This window comes from Oncorhynchus masou, unplaced genomic scaffold (genome assembly GCF_036934945.1).
Source record: "Oncorhynchus masou masou isolate Uvic2021 unplaced genomic scaffold, UVic_Omas_1.1 unplaced_scaffold_1327, whole genome shotgun sequence".
In the NCBI taxonomy this organism is placed as follows: Eukaryota; Metazoa; Chordata; class Actinopteri; order Salmoniformes; family Salmonidae; genus Oncorhynchus; species Oncorhynchus masou.
In genome coordinates, this window is record NW_027003142.1 from 112,007 (window position 1) to 135,983 (window position 23,977).

At 49.6% G+C, this 23,977-nt stretch overlaps 2 protein-coding genes across 6 annotated transcripts in view; both read left to right on the forward strand.

Moving 5' to 3' along the window:
* Positions 1–271: 271 nt before the first annotated feature.
* Positions 272–19,927, forward strand: LOC135530377 (methyl-CpG-binding domain protein 5-like). Of its 4 annotated transcripts, none has more exons than XM_064958709.1 (10): positions 272–742; positions 2,558–3,055; positions 3,284–3,386; positions 4,107–4,287; positions 4,722–7,208; positions 10,342–10,592; positions 10,830–12,173; positions 14,020–14,093; positions 16,314–16,392; positions 17,554–19,927. In XM_064958709.1, exons 2-10 carry the CDS (start codon positions 2,934–2,936, stop codon positions 17,623–17,625), a joined length of 4,713 nt encoding a protein of 1,570 aa, XP_064814781.1. In that variant the 5' UTR covers positions 272–742; positions 2,558–2,933; the 3' UTR covers positions 17,626–19,927. The 4 variants fall into 4 exon arrangements, with proteins under 4 accessions (XP_064814781.1, XP_064814784.1, XP_064814783.1 ...); XM_064958712.1 differs by having other exon boundaries at positions 273–742; positions 16,317–16,392; XM_064958711.1 differs by having other exon boundaries at positions 274–369.
* A 1,798-nt stretch (positions 19,928–21,725) lies between these two features.
* The window catches only part of LOC135530378 (kinesin heavy chain-like), a 31,965-nt gene continuing 29,713 nt past the window's right edge, over positions 21,726–23,977 (forward strand). For both annotated transcript variants that reach the window (XM_064958713.1, XM_064958714.1), the window contains exon 1: positions 21,726–22,188. In XM_064958713.1, coding sequence (XP_064814785.1) covers positions 22,060–22,188 — 129 coding nt within the window. In that variant the 5' untranslated portion in view covers positions 21,726–22,059. The remainder of the gene's footprint in view (positions 22,189–23,977) is intronic.

The following is a 23,977-nucleotide window of genomic DNA, read 5'->3' on the forward strand; positions in this document are numbered from 1 at the left end:
GCAAAAAAGGGCAAAGGTGGCAAAAAAGGTCAAAGGAGGCAAAAAAAGGCAAAGGAGGCAAAAAAAGCAAAGGAGGCAAAAAAAGGCAAAGGAGGCAAAAAAAGGCAAAGGAGGCAAAAAAGGCAAAGGAGGCAAAAAAGGCAAAGGAGGCAAAAAAAGGCAAAGGAGGCAAAAAAAGGGCAAAAGAGGCAAAAAGGCAAAGGAGGCAAAAAAGGAAAGGTTTAGAGTTTAGGGTAAGGACGTCCCAAGGATTCAGAATTGCGCTAACTCTGTGCTCTCGCTCTCTCCTCATCTCTCTGAGGCGCAGGAGCAGTAAAGCACTCCATCTTTATCCAAAGCCTAGGGAGAACCAGCCGAGACATTTGATGGGTAGGCTTTTTATTTTTATTTTTAAAGGGCCAGAAGCAAATTGGAGGGAGTAGAAATATACTATTTCAGCCACCATGGACTTTCAAGGAATCATTTGATACTCTGAAATATGGAAAAACGTTTTTTTAGGCTATAAGATTGGAATCTCAAAAGCTCCTGTCTTTGCAAAGCAACCCTCTGCTCCGCTATTCTTTCACTGGCCTGTCTCTGCCTCGTCCCTAGCTGGAGACGTTTCACATTGGAAAATACGCTCAAAGCTCCCCAGTTACGATTTTTAAAAACTTGGACTTTCAATTCGGGATATACTTTTTTCGTACAGTGGAATATCGTTAAAGGCATGTTAATGTTTTGGAGTTTGTGTTAGATTACACGGGTATGTTTATTTACAATTCCTTTTCGGTTAACGTTAGCTACTTACTAGCATTAGCATTCTGCTAGTTAGCTAGCTTAGCTAAGTTGGTTACCAAGCCTGCCATCGATAAATCATGTTTGGCTAGCTGTCTACTAGCTAACGTTAGATAGCTAGTCATTATCGGTGGGCTAAATAAGGCCCGCTAGTGGTTGTTTTTCTTCGTTAAAACAACCGTCTTATATAGACTTTGTAACGTTAGACCGAAGAGTTAGCTAACTGTGAGGGAGCTAATATCAGGTGACTAGATATCACCCACCTACCAGTAAACATGTTGATTATTTAAAGCTAACGTTAGCTAGCTAGGTTAAGTAACGTTGGATATCAGCTGATATGCTAGCTATGTAGGTAGTTCAGTTGGCAAGGTAGCCAACTATGTCACTATCTAGCTAACGTTAGCTATGTAAAAACTCTGTATGTCCCCCAAAGCTAGCTAACGTTATCTGGGTAGCTAGCTAACTTGTAATAATTTATAGTAGCTAGACCTTTTTGATTCTGCAGACGAAAAGGAGTGCTCTATGTACAGTAACGTTATGCTATATGATGCATTGATCGAGCCATTTCCACAAGCCATTTGATTTGGCATTTCAGATTTCTTTGGTGCAATAGCTTGCCATTATAGATCGTGCCAATTATTAACAATAGCCTAGTTTTGCAGCTGTACAGGTGTGTCTTTCTTCCTCATCTTCGTGTGGTTGTCAGTTTAATAAGAGTTAGTGAGCTACCTGCTGTCATTTCTCAAAATATATTGTGGAAATGCAGCACCTGACTCACAGAGAGCTGTGCAATGCCATTATGCCTGCTGTCATAAATGGGTCGTTGCTTTTCTGCAACCCAAAATGGGCTCAGTCTGATGTGTCAGCCCCATGACATTCCAGAGGTTCAGCCAGTAGATCTTTCACCAAATCAAATCCTCACACAGGAGATTTGTCATAGATGTATTAGCCCTGTAACACCTCCGTATTCATATTCAGTGTTTTTGGCATGACGATTTCCATAAAGACGATTAGGTATTCTTTGACAGTGATTATGTAAAACCTCTATTCAACTATCGTAAGTAGTAAGTAGCCTTGGCTTGTGCAAGTGGAGCGGCTCATCTCCTGTTTCTGTATTGTGAGGCAGCTTGATTTACACTTACACCTTCTGGACAAGACGCTAGTCTATAGCAGGGCCTTTACCCTCAATCAATCTCCTTAACGCTGAGTGCCAAGCAGAGATGCATCGGGTCCCTATCATAGCTACATCATATAATACAGAGCCTTCTCTCTTCCCAGCTGCTTGTTGTGACCCTGGGCACCTCTCCACCTGTCCGCCCATACCTTGACTCCAGATAGAACCTGATGCTTGTGTTGCCTCTTCAGCTCTCCCCCTCCCTCCATCCCTACACAGGGACAGTTATGAGTCAGCACACAAGGGCTTGGATTAGTAGCCTGTGACAGTACAGCACTGAGCCTTCTGACAGTCAAGGCCAACGCATGGCCACACAACAATAGTAAGATCCTTAGTCTTTAGAAAATACATTTACACCCCCCGGAGTGCCACTCCTGTATCTTTGACAGAACTTGTCTGCAAGGAATTATTCAGTGTATCAAACTGATGTTAAATCTGCAATGTTAGATAATGGTGGGTAGGTCTGAATTGGACATAACATGAATGTAGGCTACAACAACTGCACATACACAAACCTTTCAGTTTGTTGATACATGTAGTTTTGTGTAAATGTCGGTTGATGTCATACAACAATGTTTGCTAATACTTTTCTTTATTTGTCCCAATCAGGAACCATGGGAATCCCTCAAAAAACCTGCCCCAGAAGGAACCCCTAGCATGTCTTCATGAGCCACGCCTGGTTCCATCTGTTGCCCCAGCCTCTCTGAATCTGATTCAGTGTCTACGGCTCTGAATGACCGAGACAAATATGGAAATCTCGTTGGTGTTCAGTAGTAAAACTATGAAGGGTCTCAAAGGTTAGGATTCACAGTGAGCTTGCCTCACATCACACAGACCCCAGCCTTTACTTCATCCAACTTTGAGAGTGAAATTGTAGTGCACTACAAAGTCCTCTTTATTGGAAGACAAAGATGCCATGTACTCTGACGTCTCTGGTTGATGTGTGATATGCTCTAAGGTGTTGTGTACTAAACCAACTAGAACAATGAATGGAGGAAAGGACTGTAAGGGAGGGGTCTCAGAGGGGGTGGGGCATACAGCCCCTGTCCAGGTCCCTATTGGCTGGCATCGCAAGGTGGATCCAACTAATGGAGTCCTCTACATCAGGTAAGACCCATTGCAGTGCTCTGTTTTTTTTGTAATGATACCACAATAATGCACTTCTATTTGGTTTGTAACCTACAGTCTTGGTGGCTAGTATCATCTATCCAACCTGTGTGTGTCTTTCAGAGAGGTTGGGATAAAGTAACAGATGCATTTCCTTATGAGACACTCATGTATATTGGACGATAAATGTTTTTCTTCTAAACATTAGTTTTGGTTTGTAACCTCCAGTCCCAGTGGCTCGGTGCTGTCCTGTCTAGACCAGGTGAAGAGCTACCTGCTCACAGACGGGACCTGCAAGTGTGGCCTGGAGTGCCCACTCATCCTCCCAAAGGTACGTTCACTAACCATCTTGGTTGTCCTGTCTGTCTCAGTCTTCAGCTAACCTAAATTGACTCTCTGAATGCGTAGCTGCCAAAGAAACACCACACAAAGCTTGAAGGGATACTTTGGGATTCTGTCAACAAGGCCCTTTATCTACTTCCCCAGAGTCAGCATGCTAGCAGAGTTAGCAATTGCGCTAGTAAGCAACTTCATTCAAACCGCACGCAGAGAAATAAAACTGGTATCCACAAGTTTATCAGACTCTGGGGATGTGTCAGGCCTCATTTCCAATATCCCGAAGTATCCCTTTTAAGGGTGGAGATTAAGGTTTACTCCTGAGTGATGCAATGAACAGTTTTTGTTAAACCTAGATATTCAATGAAACAGAGGTTGTTTTCCCACATATAGCAGGTTATATTTAAAAAAAACTTATAGTAACCTATATTTTCTGCTGCATACAGTCTTAATTTATACTTTTTTTGTGTGTTGCGTTATACTGAGACGGGCAGGAAACTGCGTTCCTATTCAAGGCAAGGCCAATATGTATTCATATGCAAATGTGATGTAGTCTTCTGGAGAAGCAGGAGGCTTGGAGGAGGATATGACCTGACAAGTAGCGGACGTTCCATTTTTTTTACTGATGTTTACTTTAAGTACTTCCTTGTGGATAAACACAGCTCCTTTCACCAAGACAGGCCAGGTAACAGAGAGCTGACTCTCCTTTCCTCAGGTGTTTAACTTTGACCCGGGGGCTGCCGTTAAACAGAGGACGGCAGAGGACGTGAGGGCAGATGAAGACGTCACCAAGCTGTGTATCCATAAGAGAAAGCTGCTGGCTGTGGCTACTCTACACAAAACTATGGCGCTACCACACCCTGCTCTGACCCTTACCAGTCCTGGTGGAGGTACAAGTAAGTATCCTAGTGACTGTGTATCACTACTGTTTTGGTTGTTTTCCAATGATACATTTCTCACAGATTTCAGACTGTTTCATGGGTGATATCGAACAAGGTCAGAAAAAAAGGTGGACATTTTGAAATTGGCTTCACAGTGTCATTATACACTTTCAATGTTTTAAAGCTGGAATCCGTAATGGTGAAACTGCTACGTCTCTTTGCGGTATTACAAAAACAAAGATGATGCTTCAAACAACAAACACTATTTATTTCACTCTGACATTGTATGAGCAATAGAACAATCAAGCCTTTTTTTCTCTCCCTCCACAGTGGTGAATCTCCACTTGTGTTTCATCAACAATAACAGATGTCCTAAGGCAAACAGTGGTGCTGTTTCCTCTATTGCAGATTTCAGCTTTAACACTAATTTCACTTATCTTTCCCCTCAGGTTCAACATCAATGGCCCCGTCACATTCCACGAATCCCCGAGCAATACGGAATAAATCTCACCAGTCACCGCTACCCAACTCTGTGGTTCCCAACTGCAAGAACCCTTTCAAAAGGATGATGGCGGCTGCAGCAGGTCACCGGCACTTTCCCCAAGAGCTAGGAGGTCCACCCCAGCAGCTGGAGCTTTACCCTGGTTATCCCAACAGACATCAGAGACTGAGCAGTGAGCCTGGGCCCAGGTCTTCGTACTGCTCTGGCTATGGTAGCATACTGAGTCCAGGGGGCCCCGGCTCCCAGCTCTATGGACCCAGGGACGGGTCACCACTCTCCCCTAGCCTCAGGTCTGATCCCCTGGGGAGCCCAGATGGGTTTAGAAACAACCCCTGTGGCTTCCCTGGAGCCACCAGCTCCAGCCCCATCCACGGGGCCAACAGAACGCCTCTCTCCCCACCAGGGATGCTCCTCCACGGTTCTCCGACTGGGACCCAGACGTCCTGCGCTATGGCAGGAAGGACTAGCACACCCCTCTCCCCTACCGCCACTGCCAAAAGCCCAGTCATGATGAAGAAGCCTGTGTGTAACTTCCCCAGATCCCCCAGTATGGATATTTCCATACGACCACCGTTTCACCTCAATACACAGGCCAGCGCCCCACACCCTGGCCCCCCGTCTGCCATACCTCCCCCCTGTACCCTCCAGAAAAAGCAGATGACCTCTGAAAAGGACCCGTTGGGCATCCTAGACCCCATCCCCAGCAAGCCTGGCATCAGTATCAGCCAGACAAACTCCAAAACAAACTCCAACTTCCACCCTAGTGTCCACTCCTCTCAGGTACCAATGATGAATGTAAACATGAACAACCACCCTCCTCCCGCCATTGTCCCCTTGCCAAGCAACCTCCCTCTCCCCACTGTCAAACCCGGCCCAGTGGGCCACAGCCATGGAGGTCACATGCAGAGGACTCAACATCAGACCTCCATAACCACCTCCATGTCCCCCTCTCCCGTCACCTCCCCAGTCCACATGTCAGGCCCTGTCCTGGGCAGCAGGATGGAGGCCTCTCCCCAGCGCTCTCGCTCCTCCTCCACCTCCTCGGACCATGGGAGCTTTGCCATGCCCTCAGGCCCCAGTCAGGGTCCGTGTGGCGGGATGAAGGCTCCTCCTCGCTCCCCCCGGCCCGCCATGCCCATTAACATGCCCTCCAGCCCCTCCTCTGCCAAGCCTGACTCACACCCACTCCACCAGTACAAAGACCTACCCAGTCAGCTGCTGGTTGAGATGAGTAACCAGAACGCTATCAACACCCAGCACAACAACCCCGGCATGTACCCCCCTGCCACCTCCTCTGGCCCCTCCATCGCTGCTCCTCACCAGGCCCAGAACCAGAAGGGACAGAACCACCCAGGACTGTTAGGGATGCCCCTCAACCAGATGGTGAACCAGCAGAATGCTGCTTCCTTCCCCGCCAGCAGCCTACTGTCAGCAGCAGCCAAAGCACAGCTAGCAAATCAAAACAAACACGCTGACAACAGCAGTGAGACTGGCAGTAGAGGTGGAGGCCCAGGTAGGGTTGATGGTAATGGTGGTAGTAGTGGAGTTGGGCATCCCAGTGGCCCTCTCAGCGGCATAGAGAGGCCCAGTAGCAGCACTTTAAACCCCATGCTTCCCCCTAACCCCACCATGCCCTCCACTGCGGAAGCAGCAGCAGCAGGGGGCCAGAGCGGTCGGGCTGCCCTCCGGGACAAGCTCATGGCCCAGCAGAGAGACAGAGGAGACCCCCTGCTCCGTAAGCGCAAGCAGCAGCCGTCAGGCCCACCACCGCCCAACAACCCCCTCAACCACCACGACAGCATGGTCTTCAACATGCTCACAAAGCCTCCTAACATGGGTGGAGGTCCAGGTCCCAGGCTACCACTACCAAGCTCAGCAGAACAGCTGAGGAAAGTAGCCCGGCTTGGGGGCCTACAGACCAACACCTCCATGGCCCAGCTGCTTCAGTCCATGAGCAACCACAACAACCACCATAACCAGCACCAAGGCCCTGTAGGCCCCCCAGGACCTGGTCAGATGCACTACAGCGATGTGGCTGGGGTCATGCCTCCTGGAGCCTCCCAGCAGCAGAACCTACTGGCCCAACAGAGGATGCTAGGCCAAGGGGAGGGTCAAGGTATGTACTGCCGGAGTATAGACTCTGGAGGCCCTCATTCTCACAGCCCTCGGTTCCCAGGGTTGATGAACCAGATCCAGGCCAATTCGTTGGTGAACTGTGGCCCTCTGGGGCCCGGTGGACAAGTGGGCCTTGGCCCAGGGAACATGCCCCTGAGCCACCATCCTAACACTAACCCACCACCACTGTCCCACCCAAGTCAACATCCACATCAGCAGCAGCACAGTCACCTTCACGCTGCGCTGGGAAGGACTAGTATGTCAGGAATGACACTCGGCAACAATGATGGGAGTTGTGGTCCAATCATCTCTGAGCCAGGTGAGCTACTGAGAGAAACGCACACTTTGTTCGATGATCGCGCTTTGCTCTGTGATGGTGTGTGAGTTTGATAAATCCACCTAGATGGCCTTTGAGTTGAACGACAGTCTTTAGCCTCTCGTAGAGAGTGTACGTTGAGAGGCTGGCCCTCATGTTTGTATAATCATTGTGGCTTCTCTCGTTATTAGCATGCTAGTTGCAGTGCTCAGCTCAGTGGCAGAATAACATGAAAACAGATCTTTTTTTCTCTCTCCTTTTTAAGAAACGAGCTCTTGACCAGATATAGTGAAGAGCTGGTGTGAGCAGGCTGGTAGCTATAGTAACGCTTGCTTCTGAATGGAGGCCTGGGTGAAGCCTTTGGAGAAGGGTTGAGTTCCTTCATTAGCCTTATTATGTGTCTGCTCTGATATAGGCCTAACTGAATAGATCATTTCTTTCCTTTGGCCCACTGTGTTACACATGGCTGTATTTGGCCTACTGTTGTGTGAACACGATAGCAGGAAATAATGCTAAATACTATAAGATATGGCATATGTTTCTCAGGAAGCATAGTGGCTATCTTTCATCTCGTTGTGGACTGCTAGTCTGTCTCCCTAGATGGGTTCATTCCAACCAAGCACGTCTCTTCTCCTACCTCATGCCCAGACAGCTCCCCCTCCCCAGCCACCACCATCCAAGCATCCAGCCCTGCCTCTGACCCCATCCCCCTGCCTAGGCCATTAAATCACATCCCTTCCTCAACCCCCAGTCTTCTTCCAGGCTGCAACCTCTGAAATAAGCCACGGCTCAGACAGCACCACCAATCACACCGTTCCCATAGCAACCTCCCCGGCAACCATCACCACTATATCATAGCAGTGCAGCCACACTGGTTGAGCACTGCGGAGGCTAGTGGGAGGAGAGGGGCTAGTGGGAGGGGAGGCTAGTGAAGGGCAGAGGCTTTTGGGGGAGCTGGGGAGGGAGGCTAGTGAGAGTGGAGGGGAGGGAGAGTGGCATCTAGTGGAGGGAGGGGAGGAGCTTGGGAGGGGAGGCTAGTGAGACTGGGGAGAGGGGGGAGGACTGGGGAGGAGCTCGACTGGGGAGAGCTCGTGGGGAGGGGGGGGAGCTGGGGGAGGGCGCTAGGGGAGAGAGGCGAGGTTGAGGCTGGTGAGAGGAGAGGAGCTAGACTGGGGAGAGGAGGAGAGGAGCTAGACTGGGGAGAGGAGGAGAGGAGCTAGACTGGGGAGAGGAGCTAGACTGGGGAGAGGAGCTAGACTGGGGACTGGGGAGGAGCTAGACTGGGCTCGACTGGGGAGAGGAGCTAGACTGGACTGGGGAGAGGAGCTGGGGAGAGGAGCTCGACTGGGGAGAGGGGGAGGAGGAGACTGGGGAGAGGAGCTCGACTGGGGAGAGGAGACTGGGGAGAGGAGCTAGACTGGGGAGAGGAGAGACTAGACTGGGGGGGAGAGGAGCTGGGGAGAGGGGGAGAGGAGGGACTGGGGGGGAGAGGAGCTAGACTGGGGAGGGGGGACTGGGGAGGAGCTAGACTGGGGAGGGGAGGAGAGGGAGACTGGGGGAGGGGAGAGGGGACTGGGGAGGACTGGGGAGGAGAGACTGGGGGGGGAGAGGAGCTCGACTGGGGAGAGGAGCTAGACTGGGGAGAGGAGCTCGACTGGGGAGAGGAGCTCGACTGGGGGAGGAGGAGGGGAGAGGAGCTCGACTGGGGAGAGGGGAGGAGAGAGGAGCTAGACTGGGGAGAGGAGGAGAGGAGCTAGACTGGGGGGGAGGAGGACTGGGGAGGGAGGAGAGGAGCTAGACTGGGGGAGGGGGAGGAGACTGGGGAGGACTGGGGAGGGGAGGAGAGGAGCTAGACTGGGGAGAGGGAGGAGAGGAGAGGGAGACTGGGGAGAGGAGAGGAGGAGAGGAGCTAGACTGGGGGGGAGGAGAGGAGGAGACTGGGGAGAGGGGACTGGGGGAGGAGGGAGAGACTGGGGAGAGGGGGGAGGGGAGACTGGGGAGAGGAGCTAGACTGGGGAGAGGAGGAGAGGAGGAGAGGAGAGGGAGACTGGGGAGAGGGGAGAGGAGACTGACTGGGGAGAGGAGCTCGACTGGGGAGAGGGGAGAGGAGCTAGACTGGGGAGAGGAGAGGAGAGAGCTAGAGACTGGGGAGAGGAGGGACTGGGGAGAGGAGCTAGACTGGGGAGAGGGGAGAGGAGACTGGGGAGAGGAGCTAGACTGGGGGGAGGGGAGAGGGAGCTAGACTGGGGAGAGGGACTGGGGAGAGGAGCTAGACTGGGGAGGAGGACTGGGGAGAGGAGCTAGACTGGGGAGAGGAGGACTGGGGAGGGGGAGAGGAGCTAGACTGGGGAGAGGAGCTCGACTGGGGAGAGGAGCGACTGGGGGGAGGAGGAGAGGAGACTAGACTGGGGAGGGGAGGAGGGAGACTGGGGGAGGAGAGGAGAGACTGGGGAGGGAGGAGAGGAGCTCGACTGGGGAGAGGGGGAGAGGAGACTAGACTGGGGGGGAGACTGGGGAGGGAGGAGGGAGACTGGGAGAGGAGGAGAGGAGCTAGACTGGGGAGGGAGGAGAGGAGTGAGGGGAGGGAGGACTGGGGAGGAGAGCTAGACTGGGGAGAGGAGGAGAGGAGCTAGACTAGTGAGAGGAGGGGAGCTAGTGAGAGGAGAGGAGCTAGACTAGTGAGAGGAGAGGAGCTAGACTAGTGAGAGGAGGAGGAGCTGGGGAGAGGAGAGGGCTCGACTGGGAGAGTGAGCTGGGGAGAGAGGAGAGGACTAGTGGGGAGAGGAGAGGAGGGAGGAGGAGAGGAGCTAGACTAGTGAGAGGGGGGGGAGCTAGTGGGCTCGACTGTGGAGAGGGGGAGAGGAGCTCGGAGGAGAGGAGCTAGACTAGTGAGAGGAGGAACTAGTTAGGAGGAGAAAATAGACCTGTGAGGAGTGGAGCACAGTACTACAGCCTAAGCCATCGGTCTCTCCAGTTTATTCGTTCAATTACAAGAATTTCCATCTTCCCACTCTTCTTCCATCATTTTGCTCAGAATTGAGTTACCCCTCTGACCTGTCTTCTCCAGGCAGTTAAGGTGTGGAATTTCCCTGATTTGAAAATAACAATGAACAGTATTATTCTTCCACCCCAACAGGAGACCCATCGAACCTCGTAAACTGCAGCATAACCAGCCTCCAGCCCCACGTCATCAACAGCTCCAGCAGTGGCGGTGGTACCCAGGTGTTCCAGCAGCGTCATGCCCAGCAGCAGCAGCTTCATCAGGGCATTCAGCGGGCCATGCAGGGTCTCCCTCCTGGCTACCAGGGCTCACAGCAACCTGGCTTCCCTGAAAACAACAACTCCTCCAACGCCCACCCTATGGCCTGCCTGTTCCAGAACTTCCAGGTTAGTCTGTCTGTTTGAAGGGTGTGTTCTGAACGCTCTGAACGTTGCAGATAGAAATAGAATGAATAGAGATGACAAGATTATCTGATTCACTCTTCACTACGGGTGGATGATCTACATGATACATTCCGTCCTCCTCAAAAGACCCCAATAGTTGTGGATTCTCTGACATGCTAGGAGTGATAATGACACGTTTTCAGTTTTCTCTCAATTAACTTTACGTCTGTGTTGTTTCAGGGGTGTTTGCCAGACAACAGCATTTCAGTCCCTCACTCACAGATGATCTCTCAGTCTGGTATGACATCACTTCCTGAGTCTCAGGGGATGCTGTCACACACCCAGTTTGGTGTCAGCCAACAGGAGATGCAACAGACTCAGGGAGAGGGGCTTCCCCCAGGGATGCACGGCTCTGATAGGCTACCCAGCGGAGGGGTGGAGTCTGTAGATGCCATCTACAGGGCTGTGGTGGATGCTGCCAGTAAAGGAATGCATGTCGTCATCACCACCACGGTTAGTGGCACTACCCAGTCCAGCCCGGTACCCACTCTCAGCACCATGACTGCCTTCACTAACTCCGTAGGGGAGCCGGTCAGCATCAACCACAACCTCCCTCACAGCCATGCTGCAGTCAGCCATAGTGGCCACCGGGTGGCGCACCAGGAGGGGGAGCAGACACCGACCCTGAGCCAACAGCCCAGACCCAGGCAGGTCAGAGCAGGACGGCCCCGGAAGCACTCTGGTCAGGGGAAGAGTACTGTTAGCATCCCCGAGGGTCAGGGAGCACTTCCAGAGGCCTCCCACCAGGACTACTTCAGATCCCCAGGCCATGGCACCCCCAGGGGGCAGTGGGAAGGCGAGACTGGGTACCCTGCAAGTCTGGACAGAGGTCACACGGCATGGGGCAGTGAGGAGTTCCTAGAGTGCTCCACTCATGTCCGCAGCAGCCCCTGTATGGAGAGACCTGGGAGTCTAGCTCCTGCACCCCCCTGTCCAGCCGACTGCTCCCCCCACGAAGGTCACCACCACTCTCTCCCCGTCCCCTCAGACAAGGCCTTCCTGGAGGATGGATTCAACCGCTTCAACAACTGCAACCGGACGGCCGTGAACATCGTTAACTACAAAGAGAGGTTGGATCAGACTGTGGAGAGATGCGCCCATATGAACGGAGGTGGCGTCGGACCCCCCCAGGTCCAGTTCTCTCTACGGGGGTACGGTGTGTCTGACCCCCTCGGCCCCCCCAGACAGGGGGACCTAACCGGGGACGACCAGTCTCCCAGCTCCTCCACCAGCCTGGAGGGTCCGTTGGTTAAAGAGTACGTGGGCCACTACAACGGGCACTTCAACGGAGGCTGTGCCCCCAGCCCGTCTGACACCAAGTCCCTGAGCAGCGAGGAGGACCTGAGGCAGCCGGACAGCCCATCGTCAGAGATGCTCCACTATAGACCCAGGACGTTTAACATGGGGGATCTGGTCTGGGGACAGGGCTTTAAAGGGTTCCCATCCTGGCCTGGTAAACTGTCAGGGGAGGAGGCGGGGCACAACCATCACCATGGCAGCCTGCAGCTCAGAGAGGACAGCAAGGTGAGATGTCTTCAGAGAGAGAAATACACACCCACAAATCTAGTTCTTTCACTATTGACTTGACTTTTGTACCTTTTTAGATGAAAGTAACTGTCGGCGATCACTACTTCTGCTACTGATGGTCATGTTGATGGGACCGAGTCAGACTTTTGGTCCTATTCTTAGACCCAACATAATGTCTGACATCTGTTATTACCCCAGGTGGAGACGGAGAAGCTGAACACACTGTCTGACATCTGTTATTACCCCAGGTGGAGACGGAGAAGCTGAACTGGCATCTGTTATTACCCCAGGTGGAGACGGAGAAGCTGAACACACTGTCTGACATCTGTTATTACCCCAGGTGGAGACGGAGAAGCTGAACACACTGTCTGACATCTGTTATTACCCCAGGTGGAGACGGAGAAGCTGAACACACTGTCTGACATCTGTTATTACCCCAGGTGGAGACGGAGAAGCTGAACACACTGTCTGACATCTGTTATTACCCCAGGTGGAGACGGAGAAGCTGAACACACTGTCTGACATCTGTTATTACCCCAGGTGGAGACGGAGAAGCTGAACACACTGTCTGACATCTGTTATTACCCCAGGTGGAGACAGGTGGAGAAGCTGAACACACTGTCTGACATCTGTTATTACCCCAGGTGGAGACGGAGAAGCTGAACACACTGTCTGACATCTGTTATTACCCCAGGTGGAGACGGACATCTGAAGCTGAACACACTGTCTGACATCTGTTATTACCCCAGGTGGAGACGGAGAAGCTGAACACACTGTCTGACATCTGTTATTACCCCAGGTGGAGACGGAGAAGCTGAACACACTGTCTGACATCTGTTATTACCCCAGGTGGAGACGGAGAAGCTGAACACACTGTCTGACATCTGTTATTACCCCAGGTGGAGACGGAGAAGCTGAACACACTGTCTGACATCTGTTATTACCCCAGGTGGAGACGGAGAAGCTGAACACACTGTCTGACATCTGTTATTACCCCAGGTGGAGACGGAGAAGCTGAACACACTGTCTGACATCTGTTATTACCCCAGGTGGAGACGGAGAAGCTGAACACACTGTCTGACATCTGTTATTACCCCAGGTGGAGACGGAGAAGCTGAACACACTGTCTGACATCTGTTATTACCCCAGGTGGAGACGGAGAAGCTGAACACACTGTCTGACATCTGTTATTACCCCAGGTGGAGACGGAGAAGCTGAACACACTGTCTGACATCTGTTATTACCCCAGGTGGAGACGGAGAAGCTGAACACACTGTCTGACATCTGTTATTACCCCAGGTGGAGACGGAGAAGCTGAACACACTGTCTGACATCTGTTATTACCCCAGGTGGAGCGGAGAAGCTGAACACACTGAAGCTGAACACACTGTCTGACATCTGTTATTACCCCAGGTGGAGACGGAGAAGCTGAACACACTGTCTGACATCTGTTATTACCCCAGGTGGAGACGGAGAAGCTGAACACACTGTCTGACATCTGTTATTACCCCAGGTGGAGACGGAGAAGCTGAACACACTGTCTGACATCTGTTATTACCCCCAGGTGGAGACAGGTGGGACGGAGAAGCTGAACACACTGTCTGACATCTGTTATTACCCCAGGTGGAGACGGAGAAGCTGAAAACACTGTCACATCTGTTATTAGGCCCAGGTGGAGACGGAGAAGAGGAACACATCTGTTATTACCCCAGGTGGAGAAGTTCTATTATTACCCCAGGTGGAGACGGAGAAGCTGATTATTTACACACTGTCTGACATCTGTTATTACCCCAGGTGGAAAAAGATGAACAGATGTGTTGACATTTGCTCTATTTTACCCCAGGTGGAGACGGAGAAGCTGAAAACACTGACACATGACCTAGAGGCCCTTGACAGAGCGACCAAGAGGAACAGAAAGTAAGTTCTATTGCTGTAGGATGGATGGTACTGGACATGTTGTGATTATTTACATCAGTGTGTATGTGGAACCAGTTTCTCCTGTGTGTTTTAAAAAGATGAACAGATGTGTTCTATTTGCTCTATTTTAAGAGTGGAATTCCATTCTAGAATGTTGATGGGCCAGGTTAGTTCCATCCTGTCTGGTTAGTTCCATTCTGGCTGTCTGCTCTGTGTTGAGGAGAGGTTAATACCACTGACTACTGAATCACCTGTCTGTACTCTCTGTCCCACTCTGAGCCCTGGTCAAAGTAATGCACTGAATAGGGTGTTTTTGGGACTGCTGCTTCCCTGATGATGCCCTGGCTGGCTAGTCATTACCGCTGATGATGCCCTGGCTGGCTAGTCATTACCCCTGATGATGCCCTGGCTGGCTAGTCATTACCCCTGATGATGCCCTGGCTGGCTAGTCATTACCCCCTGATGATGCCCTGGCTGGCTAGTCATTACCCCTGATGATGCCCTGGCTGGCTAGTCATTACCCCTGATGATGCCCTGGCTGGCTAGTCATTACCCCCTGATGATGCCCTGGCTGGCTAGTCATTACCCCTGATGATGCCCTGGCTGCCCTGATGCCCTGGCTAGTCATTACCCCCTGATGATGCCCTGGCTGGCTAGTCATTACCCCCTGATGATGCCCTGGCTGGCTCGTCATTACCCCTGATGATGCCCTGGCTGGCTAGTCATTACCCCTGATGATGCCCTGGCTGGCTAGTCATTACCCCTGATGATGCCCTGGCTGGAGTCATTACCCCTGATGATGCCCTGGCTGGCTAGTCATTACCCCTGATGATGCCCTGGCTGGCTAGTCATTACCCCCTGATGATGCCCTGGCTGGCTAGTCATTACCCCCTGATGATGCCCTGGCTGGCTAGTCATTACCCCTGATGATGCCCTGGCTGGCTAGTCATTGCCCCCCTGATGATGCCCTGGCTGGCTAGTCATTACCCCCTGATGATGCCCTGGCTGGCTAGTCATTACCCCTGATGATGCCCTGGCTGGCTAGTCATTACCCCTGATGATGCCCTGGCTGGCTAGTCATTATGCCCTGGCCCCCTGATGATGCCCTGGCTGGCTAGTCATTACCCCTGATGATGCCCCTGATGCCCTGGCTGGTCATTACCCCTGATGATGCCCTGGCTGGCTAGTCATTACCCCTGATGATGCCCTGGCTGGCTAGTCATTACCCCTGATGATGCCCTGGCTGGCTAGTCATTACCCCTGATGATGCCCTGGCTGGCTAGTCATTACCCCTGATGATGCCCTGGCTGGCTAGTCATTACCCCTGATGATGCCCTGGCTGGCTAGTCATTACCCCTGATGATGATCATTACCCCTGATGATGCCCTGGCTGGCTAGTCATTACCCCTGATGATGCCCTGGCTGGCTAGTCATTACCCCTGCTGATGCCCTGGCTGGCTAGTCATTACCCCTGATGATGCCCTGGCTGGCTAGTCATGCCCTGGCTGGCTAGTATTATGCCCTGGCCCATTACCCCCTGATGATGCCCTGGCTGGCTAGTCATTACCCCTGATGATGCCCTGGCTGGCTAGTCATTACCCCTTGATGATGCCCTGGCTGGCTAGTCATTACCCCCTGCTGTTGCCCTGGCTGGCTAGTCATTACCCCCTGCTGTTGCCCTGGCTGGCTAGTTATTACCCCCTGCTGATGCCCTGGCTGGCTAGTCATTACCCCCTGATGATGCCCTGGTGCTGCCCTGGCAGGCTAGTCATTACCCCCTGGATGCCCTGGCTGGCAAGTCATTACCCCCTGGATGCCCTGGCTGGCTCGTCATTACTCCTGATGCTGCCCTGGCTGGCTTGTCATTACCCCCTGATGATGAAAAACCTCCTCCACTGCACCTGTTCTCTCACTCACACACACACACACACACACACACACACACACACACACACACACACACACACACACACACACACACACACACAGCGCTTACCTTAGCTCTTCTCCCTCAATGTTCTGTAAAAATGTACCTGGACCACAGTCAGTGTCATTGCTTACAGTTCATGTTGTAATTGCATACTTTATCCCTGCGTAGCAGGAGGCAGAGTTGAACAAATCTATTCATGTTTTTGTCCAAAGTGAAAAAGAAAATGCTGAGTGTTTAGGTATGGACTTATTGATGTTTCTGAGACATGATTTTGTTTTCATTGTTCCCAGCAGAGCTGGGAAGTTGAATAATCATTTAGAAGCTGCTATACATGAGGCCATGAGTGAGCTGGACAAGATGTCAGGGACTGTGAGTATACTAGTACCATCTAGAAAGATTAGAACACCATGCTCTCCCAGATGGCCTCTCCTCTGTCCCCCTCCCCTCTACCTCTCTCCCTCTGCCCCTCTACCTCTCTCCCTCTGCCCCTCTACCTCTCTCCCTCTGCCCCTCTACCTCTCTCCCTCTGCCCCTCTACCTCTCTACCTCTGCCCCTCTACCTCTGCCCTCCTTCTCTCTCCCTCTGCCCCTCTCCCTCTGCCCTCCTTCTCTCTCCCTCTGCCCTCCTTCTCTCTCCCTCTGCCCTCCTTCTCTCTCCCTCTGCCCTCCTTCTCTCTCCCTCTGCCCTCCTTCTCTCTCCCTCTGCCCCTCTCTAGACTGTCCCCCAGGCTAAGCTAAGCAGAACTAAGACTACAGCCACTGTTGATCAAAGGGCTGTCTCTGTGTCAGCCGGGAGACACCTCACACACACACCCCAGTCAGAGGATTACATAAACAAGCTGCAACAACCCCTCAACCAGCACCACATTTCAATTTGAAAAGGATTCACTGTGCTGTTAATGCATCCTGCTGCCTTTCCTCTGAATTCAGACAGGCGATATATGAAACCAGACACTTTGAGTGGAAAAGAGGACAGCTTAGTCAGATTAGGATGTCTGTGGAGTTCTGTCTGGACTCAGGTGCTATTAAACACTGTAGAATGTACGCTACCACCCGCACAAGCCAACAGAGACTGGGTTGTTTGGTTGCTATTAATACATCTTCTATTGTCTTCTCTGTCCTTAGGTTAGGGTTAAATGTTAAGGTTAAAAGTTAGGGTTTGGTCTAAGGCTAAAAGTGAAATGTTATTTAAATGTTAGGGTTACATTTAAGCAATAAGGCCCCAGGGGGTGTGGTATGGGCCAGTATACCCCGGCTAAGGGCTGTTCTTAGGCACGACGCAACGCGGAGAGACTGGATACAGCCCTTAGCCGTGGTATATTGGCCATATACCACAAACCCCCGAGGTGCCTTACTGATATTATAAACTGGTTACCAACGTAATTAGAGCAGTAAAAATACATGTCATAACCATGGTATACAGTCTGATTATACCACCACTGTCGGCCAATCAGCATTCAGGGCTGGAACCACCCAGTTAAATTAGAGCCCTGGTCATGCATTAATGTATTATGTCTTCTCTGCCCTCAGGTTCATCAGATCCCTTCCAGAGACAGACAGGTGAAGCTGCCCAAGCCCAAGAGGAGAAAGATCTCCAGATAACATTGAATGTGTTTGGTCAGCTAATGACAGTCCAGTATCTAGCCAGTGCCCAGCCTTGGAACAACGGTTCAGACCGCCCCGCCGCGACCTTTGAACTCCAACCAGGTGCTACAATATGGATAGTAGTGGTACATTATCGTCCCACGACCTCCCTAGCCGACTGACATTGAAAGTCCTGGAAAAGCCAAACAAAGATATTACAGTTTTGAATTTCAACTGTAAAAAAACAACGGTTGTAATTTGTCTACAGCTAGCTGAATGACAACTATTTTTTTCTAGAATAACATATAAAAAAAAAACAGATAAGTAGAAGAAAAATACTACATTTTAAAGAAAATAGACAGTCCAAATATTTCTGATACATTTTCAATATGTATATAGGAAATAGGGAAGATTTCATGAATATTAAGAAACGTATGTAAATATTGTACACTGGTAATGTACAACATACTTAATAATGCACATGTGAACTTGTATTGTACAAAGCAGCAGCAGAAGTGCACCGATGTCCTGGTTTTTATTCAACACACACAGTCATTCTGACTGTATGCAAGGGACATGTGAAGACGAGATCCAGCCGGAAGCTTTTACATGGTGAGGTTATAGACCTGCTGTTTATTGGATTGACCAGCAGGGTCTGTGTTCAGAAAGCACTCGAGGAGTAGGAGTGCTGATCACGGATCAGTTTCACTTTTAATATTATAATGAATAAGATGACATATACAGAGGGGGGCCTGCTACTAGATCATCACTGGCAGTAGCAGTAGGATCAGCCCCCCCCCCCCCCCCTTGTCCACTGTGTTATTGACTTGTTTATTGTTTACTCCATGTGTAACTCTGTGTTGTCTGTTCACACTGCTATGCTTTATCTTGGTCAGGTCGCAGTTGCAAATGAGAACTTGTTCTCAACTAGCCTACCTGGTTAAATAAAGGTGAAATAAAATAAATAAAAAATCATCTTAATTAGGATCTAAGAGGGGCGAGACTGATCCTAGTTCAGCACCCCCAACTCTGAGACGCTTTCTGAATCCAGACCCAGGAGAAACGGGCTTCACTTCAACACCACTAAGTGTTTGTTCATTTTATGTGTTTTAAAAACAGAGTGAACTTTACCAGCTGAAAGGCTTTCTGTTTCTACGGTTACCATAGAAAAAGGGTGATTGGAATGAAGCATCCTTCTAATTCCAGGATCTCAACCTACTAAAACCACAGACTGTTGTCAAATACCAGTCAGCTGTTTTTGCATCATTTCAATTTTCTTTTTGATGTGATTTATTTTTCTTAATATCATTTTCAAACCGTGTCATCATTTTATCACACAGCGATAGCTTCAGATCGCGTAACCAACCTTGACAAGTATAGATGCCGTATGTTATTATGACGTGAGAGTGGATTGTGAAAATAACACTAACTGCCTGAGGTAAAATGGTGGAAAAGAGTTCATCCTACAATTTAGGGGCCTTATGTGTAGTTTATTTGTTATAAATTATTTATGTACAGTATTTCATATTTATTTTAAGCTTTACAATATTCTAGATGGCAATAATACAACCGAGAGTTATAAACTCAAAGCCTTACGTGTTTATTTTACACAGAAATAGCCTATATGCTGTATTCAGTTTAGCCATTAACCTGACTGTTTTCCAGTTTGATTTCAAATGTGTTCTTTTTGGATCCCTTGACCTTGTGTACTACTGTGTTTTTCCCTTCTGCTAGCTATCTCTTGTGTAGTGTTTGTTACAGTAGATCATGTCCTGAAGAGGTCATTGACTGCCTCCTTCCAGAAAGTTAAGGTTGCATATCTCCAGTCTCTGGGGAACATGCTTATTTATAAGCATAAAGTCTGAAAAGGCTTCATTATATATTTAGGCAGCATGCGATCTTTAAAAAAAAAAAAAAAATTATGAATCAACTTTTAAAAACCTAAATTATTCATTAAAATCAGTGCAGATAGTACAATTATAGTTTTAAAGGATAGAAGAAACGTTTAAAATGGATAATGGGCAGTATGTCATATTAGTATGGAAAGAAAGAAGTGATGGTTTGGGCCTTCAGGCCGAGCCCTGTCAGTTTGGCCCTTCAGGCCCGAGCCCTGTCAGTTTGGCCCTACAGGCCCGAGCCCTGTCAGTTTGGCCCTTCAGGCCGAGCCCTGTCAGTTTGGCCCTTCAGGCCGAGCCCTGTCAGTTTGGCCCTTCAGGCCGAGCCCTGTCAGTTTGGCCCTACAGGCCCGAGCCCTGTCAGTTTGGCCCTTCAGGCCGAGCCCTGTCAGTTTGGCCCTTCAGGCCGAGCCCTGTCAGTTTGGCCCTTCCGAGCCCTGTCAGTTTGGCCCTTCAGGCCGAGCCCTGTCAGTTTGGGCCTTCAGGCCGAGCCCTGTCAGTTTGGCCCTTCAGGCCGAGCCCTGTCAGTTTGGGCCTTCAGGCCGAGCCCTGTCAGTTTGGCCCTTTTCAGTTTGGCCTTCAGGCCGAGGTCCCTTCAGGCCGAGCCCTGTCAGTTTGGGCCTTCAGGCCGAGCCCTGTCAGTTTGGGCCTTCAGGCCGAGCCCTGTCAGTTTGGCCCTTCAGGCCGAGCCCTGTCAGTTTGGCCCTTCAGGCCGAGCCCTGTCAGTTTGGGCCTTCAGGCCGAGCCCTGTCAGTTTGGCCCTTCAGGCCCGAGCCCTGTCAGTTTGGCCCTACAGGCCCGAGCCCTGTCAGTTTGGCCCTTCAGGACGAGCCCTGTCAGTTTGGCCCTTCAGGACCGAGCCCTGTCAGTTTGGCCCTTCAGGCCCGAGCCCTGTCAGTGCTGTCGTGGAGTTGTTTAGTGGAGAAATCACTCCTGAATACAATTCCAATAGAAGTGTGTTAATCGGTGACTGTCCACATATAGAACTGCTTCACTACGTTTTGTGCTGATGAGATTTGGATGCTTTTTATTGCCCCATTGAAAACAGACTTGTTATATTCACTACAGCGTGTTGTGTGCAATTCAAATAAGTTACATCATAAATCATTAAATCAACTTCAGAACGTCAATCTTTAAAATATATATATAATCTGTGTAACCGTTCATGTTACAAACCATGTCTAGATGGATCAACTGTAATTCACTCCAGACAGAAAAGTATTTCACTCTCCTTCTAGAAAAGTATTCATGCTTTTTGATGAAGCTTTTCACAAATAGTCTTGAGAGCAGTCAAGAGAACACGTGAAGTTCATTCTGCCCTTGTGCAATGACCGAGAGACCAGTCAGTCTCGTGTTCAAACCCCATGTTGTAGAATGTCTTTTCACTTTCACCTTTCTGTTGTCGGTCAAATGGGCAGTGCAGCACAATTTATTCACACGTGTGTATTTTATTTTTATTTTTGGATGTGTGTGTATTTTATTTTTGTAGGTGTGTGTGTGTGTGTGTGTGTGTGTGTATTTTGTTTTTGGAGGTTTGTGTGTGTGTGTGTGCTGTTTTTCTTACCCTTGCTTGCTCTTTGAATCTTTTTGTGTGTTATTAACATGTTGCTGTTGTCAGTGTTGGTTTTTCCACATGTAACTAAGTTTTCTCACTAGTTTGTGTGTGTGTGTGTGTGTGTGTGTACTTTACAAAAGTAGACTACTTTGTAAAGTGTGTTGTGCACTTGATGTCATTTGTTGCATTGTGGGTGCTAGGACAAATAGTGTGAAGTCCCATATTTTCTCATTGTTTGGCGTTTTCTATTATTTCATGTAAGCAGCCGTTTTTTATATTGTAAATATTGTAAACATGACAGGTCATACAGTGATGTAACATTTGAACAATGTTGCACAGATGTTTTAAGATATTAAAAACTGGTCACTCCTACTTGAATTGTTTGGCATTTAAGTGCACTCTTATTGAACCTTTTTATGTATTGATACACATGATATTGTTTTAAACGTTCATGCACATCCAATCATCACATTCTATCAAAAGGAATTTAAATATATTGCAATTAGTTGCAGGTAGTAGTTTTTTTCCATTGATGGGCAATAGAATTTCAAATTTGAAACGATTAATTTCCTTTAGTTAAACACTGACCTCTAGCTGTTATTTCGAGCAGTGAGATGCTGGGCTCCAGCCCAGAGGGGGGGGAGGAGGAAGGGGAGTGGTGCTGATGCAGTGTGGAAGAGAAGAGCGCAGAGCAACGTGCAGTACGATGCGGGGGTTTCTCAACTCCGCGCCACTCGTCTCTTCTGAAGGATAGGCTTTACCTATCCCTTTGTAAATTATATTTTTGTAGGATTTTTATACTTTTTTTCATCCAAGACTTGTCTCCGGACCAATAATTAGCATTCTGATCGGAATCTGTCTCAACTAAATGCCCGTGGCGTAGCGAAATAGAGGCACTTTGAGTGAAGGACGCGTTGATTTACTTACAATCATTCAACAGATAAAAACCATCCGCGGTTCAAAGTTGATCTGGATATCTGCTTGCCTGGATAGAACGCAACCATGGCGGATGCTGCAGCCGAATACGGCGTGAAAGTAATGTGCCGATTCAGGCCACTAAATGAATCCGAAATAACAAGAGGAGACAAATACATCCCCAAATTCAAAGAAGACGACACCGTGGTTATAACTGTAAGTGCTGTATCGATTAGTTCATTTATCTGCTGAATATAACGTTGCTTGTGTAGGTCTATTGTTGCCACAACTAGACGACTCAAACACTAGCAAAACGCGCAGAGGCAATGTGCAATGCAGTGAGCATTTGCAATAGAGAGCGCCCAATGTATTGACAATCTTTACACGCAGCACATTGGATTGTAGCCTATGGAAAAAAAATATTTTTAAATGTACGTGGCAACTTCCACAAACATTCCAAAAAATATTTGTGACCCTCTGCAGAGCATTTGTTGGTAGCCTACATGTTTTGCTTGAGTTGCGCTGTAGCTATCTCCAGCTGCAGCTGATGGCCTGAGAGATGGAGTATTGGGAATTGTTGTCAGACAGGGCCTGGGCCATTGCCAGAGAGAGACAGGGACCCGGGGCTGTTGCCAAAGAGACAGATTGTACTTTGACACTGCTGTTATGCGGTATTCACTCTGCTGAGGTGGCAGATTCCAGGTGGCTAACATACTGTCCTCCTCTGTCACCTGTGGTGAATGGAAGCACTCATAATAGGAAAATAAACACCATATAAGGCATTTCCTCTCATTCTACTAACTACAAAGCACACGCGGCCTATACCTTTGAACGTCTTGATTGGATCTAATAGGATTTATTTAATGTTACCATTTTAAAAGTGGTAAGCCTGTTAAATTTATGTCAATGGATTACAGTACAGTAGTTGGATGACTGGCTTGGCTTGAATGATTCTTCAAGTTCAGGTTTTCAGCTAGTGGCAAGGGAGTCATATACACGTTTCCAGCCTTACGCTGTGTGTGCCCATCACCTGCCTAATCAAGATACACTATATATACAAAGGTATGTGGACATCCCTTCCAAATAGTGGAGTCAGCTATTTCAGCCGCACCTGTTGCTGACAGGTGTATAAAATCGAACACACAGCCGTGCAATCTCCATAGACAAAAATGTGCAGTCGTATGGCCTTTACTGAAGAGCTCAGTGACTTTCAATGTGGCACCATCATAGGATGCCACCTTTCCAACAAGTCAGTTGGTCAAATGTATTTTCCCCAGTGGAGCTGCCCCGGGCAACTGTAAGTGCTTTTATTGTGAAGTGGAAACATCTATGAGCAACAGCAGCTCAGCCTCGAAGTGGTAGGCCACACAAGCTATCAGAACGGAACCGCTGAAACGAGCAGCCGCACACAAGCCTAAGATCAACATCTGCAATGCCATGCCTCGGCTGGAGTGGTGTAAAGCTCGCCGCCATTGGACTCTGGAGCAGTGGAAACGCGTTCTCTGGGGTGATGAATCACGCTTCACCATCTGGCAGCACGACTGACAAATCTGGGTTTGGCGGATGCCAGGAGAACACTACCTGCCCGAATGCATAGTGCCAACTGTAAAGTTTGGTGGAGGAGGAATTATGGCCTGGGGCTGTTTTTCATGTAACGGACTAGGCCCCTTAGTTCCATTGAAGGAACATCTTAATGCTACAGCATACAATGACCTTCTAGATGATCCTTTGCTTCCAACTTTGTGGCAACATTTTGGGGAAGGCCCTTTCCTGTTTCAGCAAGACAATGCCACCGTGCACAAAGCAAGGTCGATAGAGAAATGGTTTGTCGAGATGGTGTGGAAGAACTTGACTGGCTTGCACAGTGCCCTGACCTCAACCCCGTCAAACACCTTTGGGATGAATTGAAACACTGACTGCGAGCCAGTCCTATTCACCCAACACCAGTACCCAACCTCACAAATGCTCTTGTGGCTGAATAAAAGCAAATCCCTGCCGCAATGTT